General features: G+C 38.7%; 1 protein-coding gene and 1 long non-coding RNA gene across 2 annotated transcripts in view; one reads left to right on the top strand and one right to left on the bottom strand.

The window, feature by feature from the left end:
• Nucleotides 1-11,158, bottom strand: part of LONP2 (lon peptidase 2, peroxisomal) — a 43,212-nt gene extending 32,054 nt beyond the window's left edge. The window contains exons 1-7 of the mRNA XM_037409510.1: nt 10,878-11,158; nt 9,789-10,023; nt 8,876-9,007; nt 8,174-8,296; nt 7,336-7,496; nt 6,537-6,631; nt 4,291-4,549 (exon numbers count right to left, since the gene is read on the bottom strand). Of these exons, the coding sequence (XP_037265407.1) occupies nt 4,291-4,549; nt 6,537-6,631; nt 7,336-7,496; nt 8,174-8,296; nt 8,876-9,007; nt 9,789-10,023; nt 10,878-11,110 (1,238 nt within the window). The 5' untranslated portion in view covers nt 11,111-11,158. The remainder of the gene's footprint in view (nt 1-4,290; nt 4,550-6,536; nt 6,632-7,335; nt 7,497-8,173; nt 8,297-8,875; nt 9,008-9,788; nt 10,024-10,877) is intronic.
• Nucleotides 11,159-11,221: 63 nt separating this feature from the next.
• LOC119157972 overlaps nt 11,222-22,160 on the top strand; it is a 36,551-nt gene continuing 25,612 nt past the window's right edge. The window contains exons 1-2 of the long non-coding RNA XR_005107726.1: nt 11,222-11,368; nt 14,272-14,332. This is a non-coding gene — a long non-coding RNA (uncharacterized LOC119157972). The remainder of the gene's footprint in view (nt 11,369-14,271; nt 14,333-22,160) is intronic.

The raw sequence follows: 22,160 nt of genomic DNA, 5'->3' as shown, positions 1-22,160 counted from the left end.
CCTAGAGAGTCAGCTGCTTTCCGTTCAAAACAGGAAGCACAGATAAGTTTCCTGGTTATCTCACTTCTGTAGTAACAAGTTAAAAAAAAATCCTTAAGAGCTCATGCCACAAAAGGTCTGTAGTTTAGTAATATTTATTTTTATATCAGTGAAAAGGTACCTTTAAAAAACCCTAGAGTTGTCCAGCATGTCATTAGGAGCTATGCTAGAGTTGTCCAGCATGTCGTTAGGAGCTATGTATCCTAGAAAATGCAAAAAGACAGCTGGGAAATCTAACCTTGCTGGCCCTCCCAGTGTAAACTGGGAATGTGTTGAATCAGAACCCCTAAAGCAGTACCAGTATTACCAATGAAAACACATCTCACTTTCTTTGTACCGCTCTAAAGACAAAAAGTTTTAAATTGTTTTTAGCTACAGCTGTTTTCAAGCTGTAGGAAAAGATAACAAAGTTAATGCCACCAAAGAAACTATTTCTAAACACAGTTGCACAAGGTCAGAGGCTATATTTTTGCAAGGACGGAGGCTGTGTTTACTCAAGCGCTTTACAAATGTATCTATGCCTTGTACTTGTGTAACACAGCTACTGCTCTCACAGGTGAAACCCTGCGAGGTTTGCTTTTTTTCCCTGCTGCAACAAGGGCCCTGTGCCCCACCTCTGCTAGCACAGCTGTACCGGCGAGGAACGACGCCTTTTCTCACACAGATGCACCTGAACAAGTCTTCAGCACAGACCTAAGTCAGAAGTAAACTATCCAAACTTCTAGAAACTGAAAAGCAACAGTAATATAAGAAAGAGTGCTGCACAGAGAGGTGAGAGAGTGAAAAAAGAGCCTTACAGTGATCTCATCAGCACGACTATAAATAAACGGTGCAATTACATCTTCCCTTTTAAAAATAGAAAGTCACACACACATGCAGAGAAGATCATATAGTTCCTGTATTAAACAAAGCATCAGTACTGAGATCTTAAATGCAGTAAGCTTCCGGGGAAAAGGTTCTAAATCATCCCTCAGGGTGCTTTGGTTACTTTTTTTTTAAATACAAGTTAACAACAAATGTAAACCTGCAAACATTACCATAAGGTACAAATGAGTAGTAAATGCAAACAACAGCTGGAGGTTGTCTGATAAAGCAGTTCTGGTTTTGCACCAAGACAATTTCATTCTGGGAATGCAGAACAGTAGCTAGTACTCTTCACCCAATAAAAAAAAAAAAAAATAAATTCACAAACCCCAGCTGCAGGCACACGATCCACACGGAAATAGCAAAAACTAGGTGTTTCTGTCTACCCTAGTTACACACCGCATGGAACCACACACGTACTGAAACACCCCTCCCTACCCTGCTGCAGTCTAACAGTTGACTTCGCTTGCTGAATCTATCAGTCAGCATCTTGTAACAGTAATAAGCAGCCAAAGTGAATGCTATTTCAGGCAGTATTTGCTTGTGAGTGAAACCGAACAACAGTTTCTTTCTTAATGTTCTAGTACATTTAGTACATTTCTTTAAATGTTTAGTACATTAGTAAGTACATGCAGTATCATTCTTCTGCAACGTTAATGGAATCCTTAACTTCAGCCTTAAAGCCTAATAAGGAGCTTTTAGGAGAAAAAGAATGGCTCCTAACATGTAATATTAGAAAATCAGCCTACTTAACAGTTACATTCAGAGAACAGGAGCCTATGTCTCCTTCACTTTCAGACCACCTCTGTAATCCTTCTCCACAACTGCCACCAGACGCACAATATGGATTTGCTTGACTGAGAATAACTTGAAGGATTTATTCACGCAAAAGGACATTACAGAGAGAGGTCTAAGAAAAGCTGTGGTTTTAATTTGATTAAATCTTATTCTAAGAAGCAGAAAAATAGGCTGCAGAACTAAAAAAATAGTATGCAACAGCTGGGTTTTCATTTTACCTACAAAAAACTTGCAGAAGCAATTGGTTCCAAGGACTCCTATCAACTGCTCTAAAGTTTGTTTTTAAACTACATACTTGTTTGTTGAAAAGTAACCACATGATACTCTTGCTAATTCTAGATGGTACTTTGCAGATGAGAAAAACCATCTTACCAAATACTTTCCATCAGCTAATTACAAGAAATTACCTGTATTAGTGATTTAATAACGCTCTCAAAAATACTACAGTGGCAGCCACAAACACCTGAATTTAAAAGTTTCTAAAAGCCTCATTATCACATGGCTCTAGCTGTCTTTATTAGGTTTAAGCACAAGATAGAAAGCCAAACCAAACCAAACAAACAACAAAAAAACCTAGTAAGGAATTACTGTCAACTGAGTAAGAGTTGATGACAGTTCCTGTCAGTTACACAGACATGGTTTCCCTGTTACAAAGGCTTCAGTCCTACCGTGGCCTGGTAAGTTACTCAGCTCTATAACGCTTAGTATTCAACAGCCTCTGGTGGTTTCAGTTCGCATAGCAACATGTTGTTACATTTTAAATTGGTTTTAGGATCCACACCATAAGTAATCTGAAAACATCAGAATTCTTACATATTAAACGGTGAATAACAACACAGTTTATGAATTATAGGAATAATACATAGTGAAAGAAGGTGACAGAGTTTCATTTCTTTTTCCATGAGTGTGTAAGTAAATGGGTGAAAAGGTTTACGAAGGTTTACAAAACAGTCAGACGCAGGCACAGGGTGCTGCTGTGCAGTAAAAAACAATGCATTAAATCAAATCTATCTACAAAACCCCAGTGGCTGCTGGCTATGTTGACCAAACCTACACTACAAAAACCCCCAAACTTTATAGATGATTCTTTCAAGCTACAAAATCTAGGCAAGTGTCAAACACTCCAGAAAACAAAACTCCTGCAAATTTGCCATAGAAGAATGTGCACAGGAATAAGCGCATGTTGCTTATTTTATCAAGGATGCTGAACTAAAGGTTTACAAAACAACCCTGTATTTTCAAGTCATCATCAAGTACAAAACCACCATTTTGTTGCTTTTTCATGTCTCATGTTCTAGTCTAGTGACGTAGTATATCATAGTCTAGCTTCCTAGAAATACATTATACTCCAGATTCCTAGAAGTCTATGCATATGTTTAGCACAAGACTTCCCAGTTGGCAAGCACGTTCCTTCCAGTTGGGACTGTGAGCTCCCACCCCTCTAAGGTATTCACACATGCAACCAGCTTACACACACAGAAGTCTGAAGTTTGATACCACAAAATGAACTTTTAGTAGGGCATTTCTTTTAAGTTTTCATTAAAATGACATAGGAAAGTGGTAAGAATTCCAAGATCCTTCTTATGCTTGAAAACAAAAGTAAATTACAGGATAACCTGGAATTGAAGAAAGAATTATGGTGTATTCTGATGATTGAAAGTAGCAGCACAGCCACTGGGCAAAATTATCTGCTACGTGCCATCAAAGAAATAACTGATAGCTTTAATCCACAGTAACTTCCCTACTGCTGTAAGGACAAATTTTATTCAATAACATGACTAAAAAAAACCCCAACCAACCACATGGTTTTACAGATCTTTAGAACACTAACAAAATCATTATTCCAAATTTCCTACACTGTATGCAACAAGCATAAAATATGTTTAATGAAACCAAAAATGCTGCACTGATGTTTGGCATTTATCTACGTTACCCATTCATTATGCTTCCAATTGCAAGAAATGGGGAATGGACTAATATAAACAAATGGTTTTAAAGACTAAGAACTAGATACATAAAGAGATGCAAGATCAAAAATGTCCTAAGGAAAGCCACCCCAAAAAATTCCTTTGAGATTCCAGCTTAGGTGTCCTTGTATAAATTTTCTTTTGAAAGGAACTAACAAGTTTGCAATACTAAGTAACTCAGTTGCCATCCTCTACCAACTTTTAAGTACCACTCTCAGTTTCTCCTGTTTTAGCAACAAAGTCATGCACTGCCATTCATAGGCTACTTTGTATAACTTTACATCCCTCTTAAAACACTAGAAAAATCCAATCCAATATCTAACAGTTTGTGTTAAGACTTTCTTACTCAATTTTACTTCAAAGTGCTAAAATGACTGAGGATGAAATTCCATTCTCCCCCATGACAATAAAGGGCAGCAGCAGAAGGAAAGAATAAAGGCTGTATGTCCACACTAAACATGTATTCCCATTACTTAAATTCTCTGCTGAGTAATACCACTGAATACTTTTGAGTTTGAAATAAGCAAAATTTTTCGTGGTTTAGCTAAACAATGAAAATAATCAATACATTCTGTATGAAACAAAATAAACAACTGCAATTAGGAAAGGAAGTAGTAGTTACCTGTGGCCTCGAATATCAGACTGATCACAGACTCCTCCTAAAGCAATTCTGTGGAATTCTCGGCCCAAAGTCTTCGCAATTGATCTTCCAACACTAGTTTTACCAACTCCTGGAGGCCCCACAAAACAAAGAATGGGGCCCTTGAGGTTGTTTTTAAGTTGTCGGACAGCTAAGTACTCCAAAACCCTCTTCTTCAACTTCTCCATAGCATAATGATCGTTATCCAAAACAATTCGAGCTGCACGAATTTCAAGGCGATCTATCAATCATTGACAACAGAAAAGATATCAGTACATTTACCTTTAAAAATGGATACAATTCATTCTACAATGTAATAGAAACAAACATATTCTCAAGCATGTACATCAATGCAATCCCCCTGACATAAGCATACTTCAGACAATGTTTTCCTAAAACAAAGGTACTGTAATCCTCCTTTAATAAGGAAATGAGCTGTAAGCTAGACAGATCATAATACTGATAACAAAATTTTAAAAACCCCATCTTTTCACTGTGTCACACATTGAAATCTGGTTTAAATGAACTTGGTGTCTATTCTAGAACAGTAATTCAATGGCAAGTAAATTTATCAGCATTTGCTTTCCCACAGAAATAAGTCTGATCCTGTACCAAATTCATCCCTATGTCTTCATCTACTTACGATAAGGCTCTATAACTATCTCACAGAGCAAGATCTTATCGGCTTTAAGGGCAGCCTTTATTTGCTATACAAGACTTCAGGTGATTTGGCACTGTAAAAAAACCCTCATGTGATGCCAGGAGTGGAAAACCTAGTTTTTTGCAATTGCCATAATTTGAGATAAACGGTCAGGCCACACCGATGGACATTAACTAATGCTTTACACAGAGCAGGAATTTCTTGCCCAAAGCAGCTGTCTTCTCTGCTCTACAGTGAAGAGAGTAAGCAGAAGGCAGCTGAAGTCTATCAAGTCTGCACACACCCACCCTTCAAATTCTACGCATTCCAGATGCAGACCCCTCATACCAGTTATTTCACATATAGACAATTGTGATTAAATTCTCATCATCAACTGTGCAACTTTTTGTCATGAACCACTGAAAAAAAAATTCACTAGTGATCATAATTTTCTATTAGATTTTCTATTTTTATTCACTGTAGCGAGTCCAAAGCATTACTCACATGAATGTGAATACAAACTCTGCGACTTTGCTTGAATTAAAAACTTCAAACTAAATGTGACATGGCACACTTTTACAACATTCAAGAGTAACTTTCACCAAAAAAAAATTCTGCTAGGACATGAATGTCAACAAATATTTTATTCATTTTGGGATTCTTTGCATAATACCATAGATGTCTGCAAAGATCTGCAGGCAGCTCTTTTTACAATTTGATGATTAAATAAAATATTTACAAGAAGAGTTATAAACAGCTAAGGCTCTAGTTCAAAATGGCCACAATTCATCACTACACATACTAAGGTGGCAAAAGATAAGACGTTTCTGCTGGTGTGGTATGTTAAATTTCTTTTTAAAAACAGATTCTTTTAAAGGCCATTCAAAAGCCTCATTCTTCAGGAGCTGCTAGAAGGAGTTCAAAAGTACACTTTCTGGGAAGTCATCTTGCTCACTTGTGTTGGTCAGTAGGAGAAGTCATGTTTGGTTTTCTGCCCTTCCCGCGCTGTCCATTTTTGCATACTGTTCCCATAGTAATACCATCACTCTACTCACAACTTTTGAAAACTATGGTACAAAGCTAACATGATACTCAGTTTTTCTATTGTACCTGAAGTTGTAATTATTAAAATAAACTACAATTGTGCTTTTCATCCTTTCATCCCTTACCAAACTTGATTAACTTAAGACATACCAGAACCTTCTCCAGGAAGATTAATGCTTCAGAGATGTATAAAGGCTTTTTTGTCTGACGTATAAAAAGTAATTAGATGCTCTCTTCTTCATTATTCGAGATACAATCTAGCAGAGACTGTAAGTAACAACACCTTCACTTTTCTGTGCAGACACTGCTAATACTTTTAAAATTCACATTCTTAGATGTACAGCTGAGCTACACAGGCTATTGAGTATACAGATCTTTAAGCCAGACAGACCTTAAGATTTCAGTAACATATTAATGACAGTTTCACAATCAGACAACGAGACAAACATTCGCAAGACAGAACAAAGTACACAGTGTTTAAATGATGGCTACTTGTCCTAAAATGTCTGTGTAAGAGGCAATCACCAACAATAGAAGGGTTTACCTTTTGTACTCTTGTTCCATGGCAATTCTACCATCAGTTCCAAGTAATTTCTTGTCAAAGCATATTCCGGCATTGACTGAGGCATCTTCTTTAATCTGGGAATAAATACAAAGCATTCATAAGGCTAACTAGGAATTAACTGCAAAGAAAGACTCTCCTGCACCACAAGACAGATATTTAGCAAACTTGAGGTCATCAGCATACACTCTTACTTTCTGACAACCATAATACTAGAAGAGCAACTCACTACTCTGTCAGTTAGGAGATTGTCTTTGCATAATAGTAAGATATTTATAGGATACAAACAGAAGTTAAAAAAAGAGTCGGTTCCCTATGCATACACAAGGAGTGCATTCCCACTGAAAAAGAGGTTGTTAACCATCATATCGCCATGGATAGCACACAGTTACCCTCTCATCAAAGAAAAACAGAGGAAAAAGAACTCAATAACTAGGTCGGTTTTATTCATTAATTATTAACAACCGTGGTGTTATTTATTTAGTGGTTTTTTTCCCCTAGATCTTCACTTCAAACAGAGGCTTAGAGCTTACAGTTTAATGCTATATTAATGTATAAATTGTATCTAGAACACTTAATATTTCTTTGTCATCACCTCTGATGTTCCAAAAAGATGAAATAATTAAATTTATAAGCAAAAAACAAGCATTCTACTAAATTTTTAAAAATAATCTTCAAACACAGCCAACCGAAACATTATTACCAAATAAGAAAAGGTGAATGTAAAATTTGTTTTAAAAAATAAAATAAGAGAAGAAACTACCAATTGAAAGTCTCCTACCTCTTTATTTCCTTAAGACAAACTTTAAGAGCTTGTTCTGACATACTGGATGTTCTAATCTTTTTCTCCAGCATGACAACATCATCGTGATCTTCTTCCTCTTCATCTTCTGTAGTGCTTGGCATGTGATTGATTCTTCTATTAGGACGAATAGCTACAATCTATGAAATGTAAAACAGAGCCAGAGAGCAGTTTGGCTTTGAATGGAAACCATGACAAAAACATGCAAGGTGCCTTAATATCATGACAGCCCATCACACTAAGCAGAATAAGCCTAATCTTTACAAAACGGGTAAGTCTTCTCTCTTAGCTTTTTTCATTTTACATTTTTCACGTTTACTAAACAGCATAAGTATAGTTAGATGCAGCAAGTCTAAGCTGCCCTAGCTTAGCAAGCTACATTTTAACAACACACGTTCTTTATCTGTATTTCGGAAGCTATCATTCACCTCCAATGCCATTAGTAAAAGATACACCTTTCACTGCACAGGACAAATCTCCGTGTGTGCATACGGTGCAAGTAAATTGGGCATCAAGTGAGTCTTTAAAGGAACTTCAGCATTTATTCAATGTCTGAAAGTGCTCAGATTAAAAAGAAATAATAATAATAATAAAAAATAAAGCCTAGCAGTTTAAAAAGAATATTTTCTTTTTTAAGTATCTACATCCAAAGTTGCCAGCTGTGTGTTCTCTGCAGCTCCAGACAGAACATGAAACATTATGACTACAAATTAAAACTTTGTACAGATTAAAATCATGCATGTTCATTAGCCTGTCTAAAAGTGCATCTTTATACTTATTTAGGATGTTTAAGTACCCCACATTTAAAGGTCGATACCCTTTTATCATCATCCTGTTTGGGCTTTCTTGTTTTCTGAAGCAGCTTCAGGCCTTCAATCTGTCTAACAAGCAATGGTATAGTCATCTTGAATCGTTCTTCCAGCCTAACAGCATCTAAAATCTAAAAGCAAGTTGTTTTAATTAGTCAACAAGTTCACACTGACGGATCATCAGTTTGGGGGAGGGGAACACAGAGGTTACTGTTACTGTCTTTTGACCAGAGTCATAGAATAGATGGCTTAGGAAAAAAGGTAACAAGAAAAGCAATGAGAACAGAGCACACAAAATGTAACCTCAAGGGTCTGGATGCCAAAACTACAAAGCACTCCAAAATAGAAGAAAAAAAAAAAAAGTCTTTTATGCTGTCTGGTTTTAAAGTGTCTTAACGTTTCAGTTGCATTTTCTGTGGTAAACATCTGTCAGCATTATATTTTTCAATTACTGTGCCTCAGGAAAAAGGTAGCCCTCTAAAAAGTTACAACATGATGTCCCTGGCTAACCCACAAAAGACACTTTAAACAGCAGCATAAAAACTTTGCAAGTATTTGTGCTCAGTTATAACACAAATAACTTTTAGCACAACACTGTAACTGTAAAGTCTCAAGTGTAAGTAATTTCAAAACTATCTAAAAGTGGGTAACTAAAAAAAAAAAAATAGCAAAAACCTAACTCCCCTTAAAAAAGTTTAAGACCATAATACCTGAAGCTTCTCTTGGTTCGATGTACGGATGATAGAAGTCAGTATATCTGGCAAAGCTTCTCTAGGCAGATTGTCCAGAAGACGTCTCAGCTTTGCAACTGCAGGAACAGACATATCCAGCATCTCAACCAGCTGTAAGGAACACAAAATGAACAATAATCATGGTCACTATGTTTCTTTTTAAATTATTTAAGTGACTATCTGACCTAAAAAGGATGGCATCTTTCAGTATGAAATGTGTCTAGGTACCTTGCCAAAAAGCTACTGAAATAAACAAATAAATAAAAATCACAGAAGAGGCACTAACTCAGCATCGGGTAATCAAGACTTTAGGCTATCTACCTGTTTGAGAAGTTAAAAAATATCGTTTGTAGCACTTTTTTCAATGCTTACATCTCTTCTCCCCTTCCCATTAAAAACTTTCACAGTTAACACTGCATTGACTCTTTTTCTACATATCTTTTAAACTCAAATTCTTATAGCTAGGTACATCAGTTTATAGTCAAGGCTCAGAGGTGTGTGTCGTTCCCTCCCCCCCTTGAATAATTATAAAAAAACCCTCACAAAAAAACCAATCCATTGTGTGTATATATATATATATAAAAATCTTGGAAAAGAGAATCGGAAGTACTCCTTTTATGAGCGTATATTCTGTGTATCAATACATATGAAATAATACCAGTTTACCACAGCACTAACATATGCAACGAGCTGTACAGACACCCTGGAACCGGACATTGAAACTTCAAGCTATAATAAAAATGCTTATTTTGTAGCAGAAAGACTGGAACTCAACTAGTCCCTGAAAAATGTAAGAACTACAGAAAGAAAAAGGCATATAGGAAACAAACCAACGCCCCAAACATGTGCATAAATACATCAATATATGATACATCAGATTAAAACAATTTACCTGGACTGCATACTTGTAGAATTGTTCTGACAACTCTCCCAGTTCCTCTTCGGATTTATGCTGATCAGTAAACTGTTCAAGCCGATCTAACTGTTCAACTTCAGCAACAGGATACGGCTTCTCTTTCAGCAACTGCAGGATCTGGAATCGGCAGAGGCCCGTAACCAGCAACGTATAATGTGGCTTGGGCCAGTTGCTACCAACCACCTGAACTGCCAAGGCAGCGGTGCCAATCCTAAAAACAGATCACATCTTTGTATTATTTGTCACCTTCCACAGAACATTTTGTGTGCCCCTTATCAAAGAAGCAACTGAGCTATAGGTTGCAAGAACCTTCTGTGTCACGGTTTCTTATCATGGAAGGCAACCAAATTACACAATTTCCTTCATAACACAGATTACACAACCAAACCTTAAAACCTGAAAATGAACAAGCTAACAGAAAAACTAAGGTAATATGCTACAGTCACCTGATTTAGAAACATATATGGCTTTTTCATGAATAATGTTAAGGACCTTGCTGTGGACAGGAACGCTGACATTTCTGCTTGAACTACACTCAGTGGAAAACTGAGTGTTTGCAATTTACAGTTCTCCAGCCTTATTCTTAGCCGATGTTTTAGATCACTGTACCTATTCACGCAGATTTCCAACAGAAGTTATATGCTTGCAAGACCTCACTAAGTCTACTGATGCAATAGTTTCGAGAGTAAGGGTTACAGCACGTTAGTTTTAGTCACGCGTCACCTCTCAGAACTACAACTGGTTTTTATTTTATGCGAAGCAGGTCGCTTCTGTGCTACTTACTAAGTGAAAAGCGCTATCGTTTAAAAGCTGTAACGCTGCTGGCCTAAGCTCTGTGACCCTATTTCAAACCCTCCACCTCAGCCTCCTTCCTCAAACTTTCCTTCCCGCAGCCCCGGGCCCGGGCCCCGCCGACGGACGCTCGCCCAGCGCGGCGAGCCAGGGCCCCGGCAGGGCGAAGCCGCTGCCCCGGGGCGGCTGCGCGGAAAGGCCTCGCCCCGCGGCCGGGCCCCCGGCGCCCCCACAGCCGGGCACGCTGGCCGGGGGAGCCCTGCGCGGCCGCACCTGTGCAGGGAGGGCAGGTCGTCGCAGTCGGAGGTGGGGTCGCTGGTGTTGGGGATGACGCCGATGATGGTGCTCCGCAGCGAGGTGCCCTTCAGCAGCCGGCTGCGCACCAGCTGCATGTTGCGCGGCGAGTCTACGCTCGTCCGCATGGTCGAGCCGGGCAGCAGCACGCCCTCGTGGGTGAGCAGCAGCGGGAGGCGGCTGGGGATCTGGATGGCGCTGCCCGCCGCCATGGCCGCCCGCTCCGCTCCCCCGCGCACCGCCCACACACCGGCGCACCGGGCGGCCTGGGCGCGCGGCTCCGCCCCGCTACGGGCGCCCGGCAGGGACAGCCCGCGCCGCGCTCCCGCCTCCAGCCCGGCGGGCGCGGGGGGCGCCAGGGGCTGCGGGCCCGGCCTTCGCCGGGAGGGACAGGCGCACGGCCACCCGCGCCGTGCGGGGGGGAACCCGAGCGTGCCGGTCCCACGGGGCGCTAGCGGCACTCCGTACAGGTAACCAACCGCTCGCACGCTGCTTCTCCCGCGATTTGCGGGTCTTTCCCCTCTGTTACCAGCCGGGGGCGCTGCTCCCCAGCGGCCTTGCCCGCCTCAGCCAGCAGGTGGCGGGCTGGCGCGCGCAGCCCGGGCCGCCTGCCCCGCGCGAGCCGGGACGGGAGCGCGGCACGGCCGCCGCGGGGGAGGGGCGCGCAGCACCGGCCCGGTGCTAAACGGGGGTGGCTGCCGCAGCGCTCCGGGCAGCCCGGCACCCAGCGGGGGAATGCGGGACACAACGTCTCCTCTGCAGGGCGGGGACCCAAGGTCTGAGCCTTCCCCCAGCGCTGGGGGCTGTAAGAGCAAAGCCCCCGCCGGTGCGCCCTGTCCCCCGCCCGTGCGGGGCCTGCAGCTCGCAAATGCTGCGGGAGTTTCACTGCAGCACAGGCATTTTCAGCAGACCTGGAGGTGTCAGCCAAGGTCACTGCTCGCTACCATCTGTAACGTTCCTTGGCCCAGTCCTGCAAAAGCCTGCCCAGCTGAAAGGGCTCTGAGCACTCAGGCCCCATGGAGAGGTCGGTTAAACAAGCAGATCTCAAGAAACTTTCCTTTTTATTATTATTATTTTTCCCACTAGTGAAAAGAGGTACAATTTCAAAATTGCACAATGTAAGGAACGACATTAGCCAATCCCCTGTTAATCACTGACTTGAATGATTTGTTTCGAGCAAAGGTAATCCTGCACAGAGGGGAAATCTCAGTAGCAGCAAACTGACAATATGAAATGCAGAGGTATAGCTACAGTAAAAAACTTGCTTAATCATGCACTTTAATAATACCTTAATTTGTTGGCGTACTGGAAAATGCAAGGTATGTTTAAATGCAAGAAGTTATTACAGCTGCAAAAATTTCTAAAGCAGCCACCTCAGGTACCTTAGAAAGACACTGGAATTTAATATGCTATTCAACATGACATTTATAAAACATCAATACAAAAGGGCACATAACACAAGAATATGGAAAGTGTTTTGTGAACTTCCAGATGTTAAATATAATTGCTCTGTAAACATATGTTCAACACTCACAAATAGTTAAACATCTCTAACTGTACTACTTTGGAATGTGAACACAAACCAAACCTAAAGGTTAAACACTTGCTCATCACATCTATTGATGAATTTTCTCTTAAGTTTTTTCATGAAAACAATCTACCAATCGCATCATGTTTCGTTCTCCAGACTACAGTTTTCTTCCCCTCCCTCAGAGATTACTAGTCCCTGTGGTGATTAAAAACCAGTTTCTTAATTCATCCTGGAGCTGTATCAAAAAATCTCAATGATCACTTTAAAATTCCTTCCAGTTTCTACTGAACAACTCTTAATACCCAGGCCTGTATTTTACTGCATGTACTAATGTGCGATACCACAGGGCTATATTCAAACTTGAACACAGTGGTATCAAAATTGAGCCTCTTTTCTCCAGGACCAGCATTCTTTGAGTTTTAATGGGCAGGTATAGATGCCTATGCCCTCCTACCAAGTATTCCTGGATTCCTCTCCGAGTTCTTATCTAGGTGGACACCAAACAGCCAAGCAATAAACAGCACAAGAGAGGGGAGCTCAACTGCAGCACCAAGCAGGCTAAATCAGTAGCTGGCTGATGTCAAATACTATTGACAAGGGCTCAGTTCTCCCTACTTTTTCCCAGAAAGAGAGTAATAGGGTTGGTCTCTGCTGTCTGGCTGCTGCTTCTGCCCATATTCATATCAGCTCAATGCCTTTGAAATCTTCAAAACTGTTAAATGTTGTAGAAAATCTTCAAAATTTATTAAAATGTGAGGATTGGGAAGATTTGACAGGTAATATATGCTACTTAGTTTTCCTTTAAAAATTGGATAACTTCTTTCTTATTAATCTACTTTATATTTCTGGAAAATTCCATTCTAAAGTACTAAAAACTTTTAAATTAAATATATCATATACTTGCTGTACATGTATCTTTTTTCATTTGAAGTATATACCTATTATTTCGCACCTACTGTTATTGTTTGGAAATAATACTACCATTATTTTAAAGCAGAAGTAATTTAATACAAAGACAGAAAATACAATTATAGCAAATACTGTTCTTACAGATGCACAGTTAAACCATTTTGCATTTTGATTGGTTTAACTAAGACTGTGCATATTTGATGTGCTACAGATTGTAGAGTTGCTAAATCCTTAACTAGCTCTCACTAATCCAGATTTGATAGGTTTATTTTTCACTACTAGATGTTAATTCTTGCTACTAAATTCTTTTAGTCTTTCTATTCCAGATCATAGTTTTAAGACCTTGAATTTCCCCCAATACAAATGCTTTGACTCTGGCTACCTAAAAAATGAAGGCTTGATTTACATGGTATTAGCCTTTCCTGGAGGCACATGATCTGAGGGCAGACTGAAGTGATCCTGTCTTTTTTAAACTTAGTAAAAGAGGTTCAAGTCATTTTTGCAACTGCCAATCTACATATATTGAAGATACGTTTCTTAACTGGGGGGTTGTGGTAGGAGCTTCAAACCTGTATGAAGTTCTAGAGGTCAATCCCAGCACTCATTTGAACTTGTTTGCAAAAATGAGTTCTAAAACGGTACTTCACAGTGCCTACGGAGTGGGACATTTTGAATATTAAAAATGCTGTTCTGAACCAAGAACATTATCTTATGTTTCCATGCATAAACTCCTAGCCTATTAAAGTTTCACCTGCCTCGCTAAACTCAATTCTCTTCTTCTAAGACGTGCATGCACTTCTCTTCTGCTTCTTGCTGGCACTCCCTAGAGTTCTCAAGCCCTCACTTTACCTTCTGCAGTATTTTATAAGACAAGACACTCAATCTGTCATCAAACTTTCCCTTTCTCATACTGGCTCTATTTTATACTTACAGATCGTTTGATGCAATGGTGTTCTTTAGGAACTATGTCCTTCTAGTCTCATCTGCTATGTCTGTAAGCAAAAGAGAAAAAGAGGTTTGTCCATTTTCCTTTCAAATTCTCTCTCTTATCAAACACATTATCTGGCTTCAAACACAACAAAGCACTTTATGCTTAAAGATGCTGTGAAAAGATGCTTTGAATTGACTCAAGGTGTATTTCTATACATAGTAAATATGAGACATCCAATAAAAAACGTGCGACACTGGTGTAATATAAAAGGGACTTACTGTCAGGATTTTGCAATACATGTGATAATGAAACATATATTTTGCAGTCTTCTGAGGTGAGAGATTATACAAAAGCATGGTCAATCCCCTGTGCGCACGATAGACTACGATAAATTGTCTGTTCATTAGAATATTTTCCTCAATAATATTTCTTCTTCCCTAACTGCTGAATGCACTCTGCTGCTTCCTACAGTCTTGGCATGCATCACGGACACCCCAAAAATCTTTAAAATACCATAACTAGGAAGAAAGTTTATGTAAACCTATTCAAAGGATGTCATAATATAGCTGAACTGCTTTTAAAGTTCATTTATTTTAATGTCTACTGTTTGCACTCACTGTAAGGTTGTAGTGGAAATTTTAAAATCTGATTTTTTTAATGTATGCTTTGTATTACATATCCTCAATCATTCTTTCTTCACACAAAAGAATCTCTGTTTTTTTCACATCCAGCTTGATTAAAAAGCTACCAGTTGGTTATCTAAGTGCAGCACATGGAACACATGCCAAGAATTGCTGGCAGCACATTACCGACCTTTCAGAAATTTATGTATGTAGAATTCTTTCATGGCAATTGTAAAATGCATTTTGGGAGTAAGTGCTAACAGACCTCACAAAAGCAACCGAACTTAAAGATTTGACCTTTTATTCAAAAGTGTGAGTGAGCTCCAAGAAGAGGGGAAGGGGCGGGGGGCGGGGTGAACGACACACGGTATACAGAAAAAGAAAGAAGTTAAAACTTACTGTTCCAATTTGAAACTTGAGCAAGGATAGCATGGGCCAGGAAAGAGTTCTTGCCTGTCTTGCCTAGCCAGACAGGATTTTCACACCAGATGCATGCCACAAAAATAAGGATTCAGAGGAACTTCTGAAGGACACAAAATATCCAGGGGAAATCAAAGAAATGCCATCAGCAGAGCTGTGCTGATTAATGCTCAGATGAGGAGAATCTCACTCAAACATAGTTTTGCTGCACACAATGTCACGTTACTCGGAATATGATTTTTCTTTTACTCTCTTTAATCTACGTACTGCCAAATCAGCCTTTTCATGGGAACTGCTAGTAAGAGCTAAAATTATGTTTCCTTAGTATAACGTAACTGAATGAAAGAGCTGAAAGGGCTAGGTTTGAGGCTCATATACCTTTAGTATGGTTTTGTAAGCTTTGCCTTTTTGTTAATTTCATGTAGGGGAAAAAGTTGGGCTTGTAACTAAAAGGATTAAATTTCCTCCTGATATCAAGGACATAGCCACCAAAGAAGAGAAACGTGCAGAAAATAACGGAGTTACTGTCACAGCTCATTGAAGTAAATACTCTCCTGAATCAAACTCAATCATATCTGTAGTTTATATTTTAACAAAGCAACGGTTTGAAGGAGCTACAGAATCACATTTTTATGTTTTTCTTACCAGAGGGAACATTTTATTTTTTCCATAGTTCAAAAGAAATTTGCTGACTGCAACCTAAAAATGGTATGCTAATGTTCTGGTGTAGTTCTGGCTTTGATCTTGAGGAAAGTCCACATAGTCTGTGGGACAAAATCCTCAGGCCTGTTTCCAAAATTATTATGTAGACAAAATTGCAGTTAAAGTTTGAGATGGATGTGAGTTTTGCCTTTGCTTCTTAGCAACTACTTAATACTCTACTACAGAAGACGACCTGAACGTCTCCATGGCTCCCAGAACAGATGCTAAAATGCTCTCAGGCTAGGTTTGCTACCTTCTAAGATAGAAGTAATCAATCTCATGCTGTTGATACAGGATGCTACCAACAAAGTTGACTTCCTGTATTTTTACATGTGTTGTCTCTGGAGGACTTCAGCATAGGTTGAGGAACTGTATCTCCCCAAACTGATGTGTCCTACCACAAAAGAGGATGATTGGCTGTGTCATGTAGCTAATTTGTATTTTCAGCATAAAAAAAATCAAGTTCGCTCTGGCTTTTGCCTCCAGTAATGGGGATAGTGCTTCTTTAACAGGATGGAAGGAAACACTGTTGGAAGTTTCTTGCAAGTTGAAAGTGGCAGTTAACTAGACTGCTGGAGAGCAAAAGGACAGTGTAATACACAGTAAAAAAGCAGAAGAAATGGCAAGTGGCAGAAGGTAAGGGAAATGATCATCAGGAGAAATAAGCAGAAAGAGTAAATATTAAGCCAAGGATGAAAACACAATATTAGAGGAAAAGGAAAAGATGATAAACAGTAGTGCCTTTTGTTGCACCTCCTACAGACTGTCAAATTCTGCTGCTATTTTCTGAGCACCTGCTTATTCCACTGTCTCAGACTGGTGGTATTCAGCAATTTTGAAGCCTGAATATTATATTTTTACATGTCTATAATGAGAATAGAAGTGTTCTCTTTTAACCGATTTAACATTAATCTAAAAACTTATTAATTGATTTTTAATTAAAAAAAGAGACATGTGCAACTTCTAATTTTGACAATACCAAGAAGTAAAAAGACTGTGATTAAAGCTAGATGTTAGAATAAAAAGAAACCATTAATGCTCCATTCCTCTAGTCTCATTTAATGATAAATCCTAGAGATCCTGTAAACCCTGGAATCATGTTCCTTTTTAAGGAACATAAGAAAAAAAGAGATTACAGCTCTCCTAACTCTAACATTATTATTATCTAATAGTTATAATCATAAACCACCATTCTAACAGTCTGGAATCATCTATGCGCTAGGGGACCTTTAATTTTTCATAGGAAGCAGGAAAGTTAACACACCACCTCTGCACTGCTGGGGGACAACCTGGTTCGGCTCTTCACGGTAGCAGCACAGAGTAAGAGAGCTTTGACATTACATGTCCTGCTAGCCTGTCCTTGTTTTACTAATGCTTCCAAGATCACAATCTAATTGCATTTTCAAATTCAAGTCACATAACAAAAACATTTTTTATAGCTATTTTTTGTACATAGTCTATTTTATTAACTCAATTCTGTGCGGTATTACAGGGGTTGCATCAATACTAAAGCAAGTTTACCTTGGTTCACTGTGATAAACTACTAGTATAATACTTTCCCAATTTGCAGTCTTATTTCAGTTTAAGATCTCCTTCAACTTTAGTTATTTTACTCCTTAAGCCACTCTTGCAGTATTCTTGTTCAAATATTACTCCACTCACATTTATTGCCTACATTTTCTTTTACCCTAATCATTTGGTTGCAGAGGTACTTCTAACACCTAAAACTTCCAAGGAAGAAGTTTAACAGTCCTTATTTAAGACTTATTCAGTCTTTCCTTGTATTTTGCCTTGAACATTTACTTCCCTTTTCTCTTTGGCTCACATTATATTTTTGCTCTTTCTCCCTCTGTATTTGCTTCTCTTCATTTTGCAACATAATGTACTTTCTACAATATCTGTTCAGGCAAGAACTCTCAATAGACTGGTCTGGATTTAGTCACTCTTCCCTGTTTTAAACCGTTTGATAGCATATTAACTGCACACTGAAGGTCAATCAACTCAAGAATGTTTCCCTACCTGATCCTTTTCAAATCTGCAGGATAATGATTCCCTGCATGAAGCATGACCTACTCTGCTTTCAGTTATTCAGCCAAATTGTATCTACATTATTCCATCTTCCAGAGGCAAAACCCTAAAAAATAAAGTTGAACAGAAGTTACCTATCTCTGAGTTAGTTATTCATTGTTATTGTACCTCCACACTGCCATTTGGTAGAATCTGTGCCACAAAACCATGCAGCTCTTCATTACTGGTTTTGATCATGATACAAACTGACTGGAGTAATTAATCAAAATGTTATCCATAATTTCATGTTTAAAGATATTTTTAAGGTGCCAAATATTACAAATATTGTTCCAGCTGCATTGATTTAAAAGCCACTAAGTAATCATAACTGTGTACTCCCTGAGGATGTTTCAGGAAATTATATACTAGAACCAATTTCCTCTCTAATATGGTTGTCTAAATTCAGGTCAGGTAGCCACTGACCTCACTGTCTGAAATTCTGAAATCTCCATAGCAGAAACTTATCACATGTACATGGCAACAACACTGCTACTTCATGTTGATTTCACTAACATACATAAATCAAGTTTAAACCCCCTTGTTTTTCATAGAAATGATTGTATTCAATAAGTGCAACAGCATCTAAATTTTTACATTTTTATCCAGTTGGTTCTCTGGTAGAATATTATGATAGAGAATATACAAAACATGGCAGATAAAGGTACACTTATTTTTACCTATTGCCTCTTCGTAAAACTTCTGTGCATACAAACTTCTTTTCCATATCTATTATAAATATTAAAAATGCCTATCAACATTCAAAAATTACTGGGAGTCTTACAAAAAACTGCTGTGAATAAGGACACGTAGAAAAGAGAGTACCATTAAACGTTATAATGTATACATTAAATAGCTGAGAGTTTTCTGTGATTTAAAAACATGAGATTAACCAAGTCACTGTGACATGCAAGTATTAATGACAGAAATATTTTTGTCCTTATCCATTAATTAAATCTAGGGAATACTAAATTGCTATGCATTTGCACATTCTGGAGCAGTCCATGTAGCTGTGAGAGGTAGCCCAGTGAGAACAGTCTCACCGAGCGCTTTGCTCAGTCTGCAGCTGTATGCAAACTAACTGGCTACTGATAGCCAAGAGTCCGTTGCAAAGCAAGACATAAAACAACAGACTTCTGCTTATCTTTCTTCTAATTTAGACACTAATTAAGATCTCTTTTTACTGCCTGTTGTTTTTTTCACAAAACATTGACGATTTATGTTTGAATTTTTAAAAAGTAGTTTCCACATAGATACAAATGGAACACCTGACTGCTTTAGTCCAGATAGAGGCAGTATTCTCCTTTAGTCTCATCTGTTTCAACATATTTCTAAACAATACCTATACTAGATTAATAAAGGTTGAGCCTATATAATGTAGTTTAATATAGTTTTAGTATCAATCAAAATGTGCAACGGTAGGTGGCGCAGGTATTATTTGCAGTATGAGTATTTCACCATATTTCTGATTTAATGCCATAGTAGTTTTAAAACCATTTGCAGTACAACTGGTGAAAAGCAAATATCTTGACATAATTTAAAGGGATAATTATTTTTAATTCTTAATTACTACATTAAAAAAGAAGAGGAGAAACAGCAAGCTAGCTTTTCAGGAAATATTAGGGTACAGGAAATTAACTGACAAAATATAGTGGCAGCTGATAAATTACAAAAGCACAATTTAAAAATTAACAGAAACTTACATGTTCCAATTCTTTTCAGCCTCATTTTTTGTTAGATCAGCTATTTCAAAGAGGTAGCTGTGCTAGGCTGATTATTATTATTTCAGCCTCCACAACTTCAAGTGGAATAACATTTTTATAGGGGGATGAAAATACCAGCAGAAATAAAAGCAAATAAAACCCAAGTCCTATGAACACTAACACAGAAAAAAACCCCAGATTTTCCCTATTTCTTTTAAGATATTCTTTATTTGGGATATTGAGGACTCAGGGTAGGATAGTCAAATATTTGATATTTGTAATTCTGAGACCTGGTTCACGAAAAAAGAGCTCACATTTATTTATTGCATATTCAGTACTCGGCCTGTTGTTTCAAGTGCTTTGTTCAAATTTGCCTGTGATACCTAGTCTGTTCCACAAAAAAATAAATGCTTTCAAACATGCTGAATTTCTAGGTTTCAAGTACACTTTATCACTTTAAACTTGGAAGAAAAAGAAGAGAGGCAGAATTTCATATCGGGCACTATGCTTCTAATGCTTCCAGAAACTGTGCAAGCTCTTTACACTTTTCTTCCAAATGCTGTTTTAGAGAAAATAATCTAAGACAGGTTTTTTGAATATTTGAAAATTGGTTAAATATGTGAAAATTATAAGCAGTTCAAATTAAGCATCATAAACAGAAGAAAAAGTAAACATTATAGGCATTAATAACCTGACTTTTTCCATGCTATCATCATTACATGTTCTGGTCAATTTTCCACTAAAAATGCCAACTCCTGTGACATGCGGGGTATGAAACATATCATCACAGAATAGTTGAGGTTGGAGGGCATTCCTGGAGACCGTCTAGTTCAAACCTCCAGACTAAAGCAGGGTCAGCTAGAAGAGGTTGCAATGTCCATTTGGGTTTGGAATACCTCCTCCAAGGCTGGAGACTCTGCAACAGCTCTATGCAACCTGTTTCAGTGCTTCGTTAACGGCACAGTACTTTTTTTTTTTTTTTTTTTTTCTTTCTGCTTCAACAGAAACTCTGTTGTTTCAGTTTTGCCCACTATCTCGCCTCCTTACACGTGATATCACCATGAAGAGTCTGGCTCCATCTTTCCGTTCCCTCATAAAGTATTTATGCATGTTGTTAACAACCCCTCCCAAGGCTTCTCTTCTCCAGGCTGAACAATGTCAGCACCTCTCCTTGTATGTCAGATGCTCCAAACCCTCAATAACTTTTGTGTCCATTTGCCAGACACAATTCAGTATGTCTGTGTCTGTCTTGTACTGGTAAGCCCTGAACTAGGACACAGAATTCCCGATGTGCCCTCACCAGTGCCAAGTAGAAGGGAAGGATCACCTCCTTGATCTGCAGCCCTCTTCCTACTGGAGCCCAACCTTCCTAACGCAACCTTCCTATAGCATGAAACCAAGGTGAAGAACATTAACATCTTTGGAGTACTGAGTGCTCTCCCCTCTCCCAATTAGCAGCTATTTTTCCTTACTGAGATGATGAACGAGAGATCCCCACAGAAAAAACAGATTGACAGTTATGACAGAGTGGGAGGCTGCAGCTTGGAAACAGGACTTTCTTCTGCCCCAGTTGGTTTACAGCTCAAATTCCCCCAGTAATCAACCTTTTGCAGAAAAGATACAGAAAATACTGTTACAGAAAACATGCAGCAAAGGCAAGGAACCTAGCTGTAGCATATAAATTTTATTTTTAACTTCTGAAATTGTTTTTTTTAATTCATGCTAATACATGCTACAAGTTTAGCTTTAATGATGATCTAGTAAGATTACAGAACTGTCAAGATACTGGCAATTTAGTTGAACATACAAGACCAGGTGACATGCCTTGAAGAATTTTTCAGCAGAAAACAGAGAAAGACCAGTAGTCCTTTTCACAGCACTGAACACAGGGTAAAGTAAGACCTGCGAGCTCTGATATGCTAAAACCATATCTACTAGTCAAAGTGCTAAATTGTCTTTTCCATTGTGAGAATCCCAAGAGTAGAAATCATGATTAGGAAAAAGTGTAGAGATGTAATAGTCCCCACCCCCCACCCCCAAGTGATGATTAGGTCTAAAGTATAGCATTCTTTCACTATGTTCTAAACTACTCAAAGACCAAGTTGCAAGGCCAGAAGTCTTTGAGCTGGGGAGCAAGTGTCAACTTTCACCAGCGTAATTCTCAGGTCTTGTACTATAATCATTGTTCCCAAGCTGTAAATTTGTAAATTTATCGCTAAAATTTTATCAGTGATTTCAACATAGCTCAACAAATTTATTTTAAGGAGAAAGAACAATGTGACTTAAACATGAATATAGCAGTCTGAAATACATAAGTGGCTGACGGACCATTATCATAACAATTATAAATAGCACAACACTAACTAGGAGATAGTTTCT

This window comes from Falco rusticolus, chromosome 15 (assembly GCF_015220075.1).
Source record: "Falco rusticolus isolate bFalRus1 chromosome 15, bFalRus1.pri, whole genome shotgun sequence".
In the NCBI taxonomy this organism is placed as follows: domain Eukaryota; kingdom Metazoa; phylum Chordata; class Aves; order Falconiformes; family Falconidae; genus Falco; species Falco rusticolus.
This window is presented reverse-complemented; position numbering and strand designations above follow the sequence as displayed.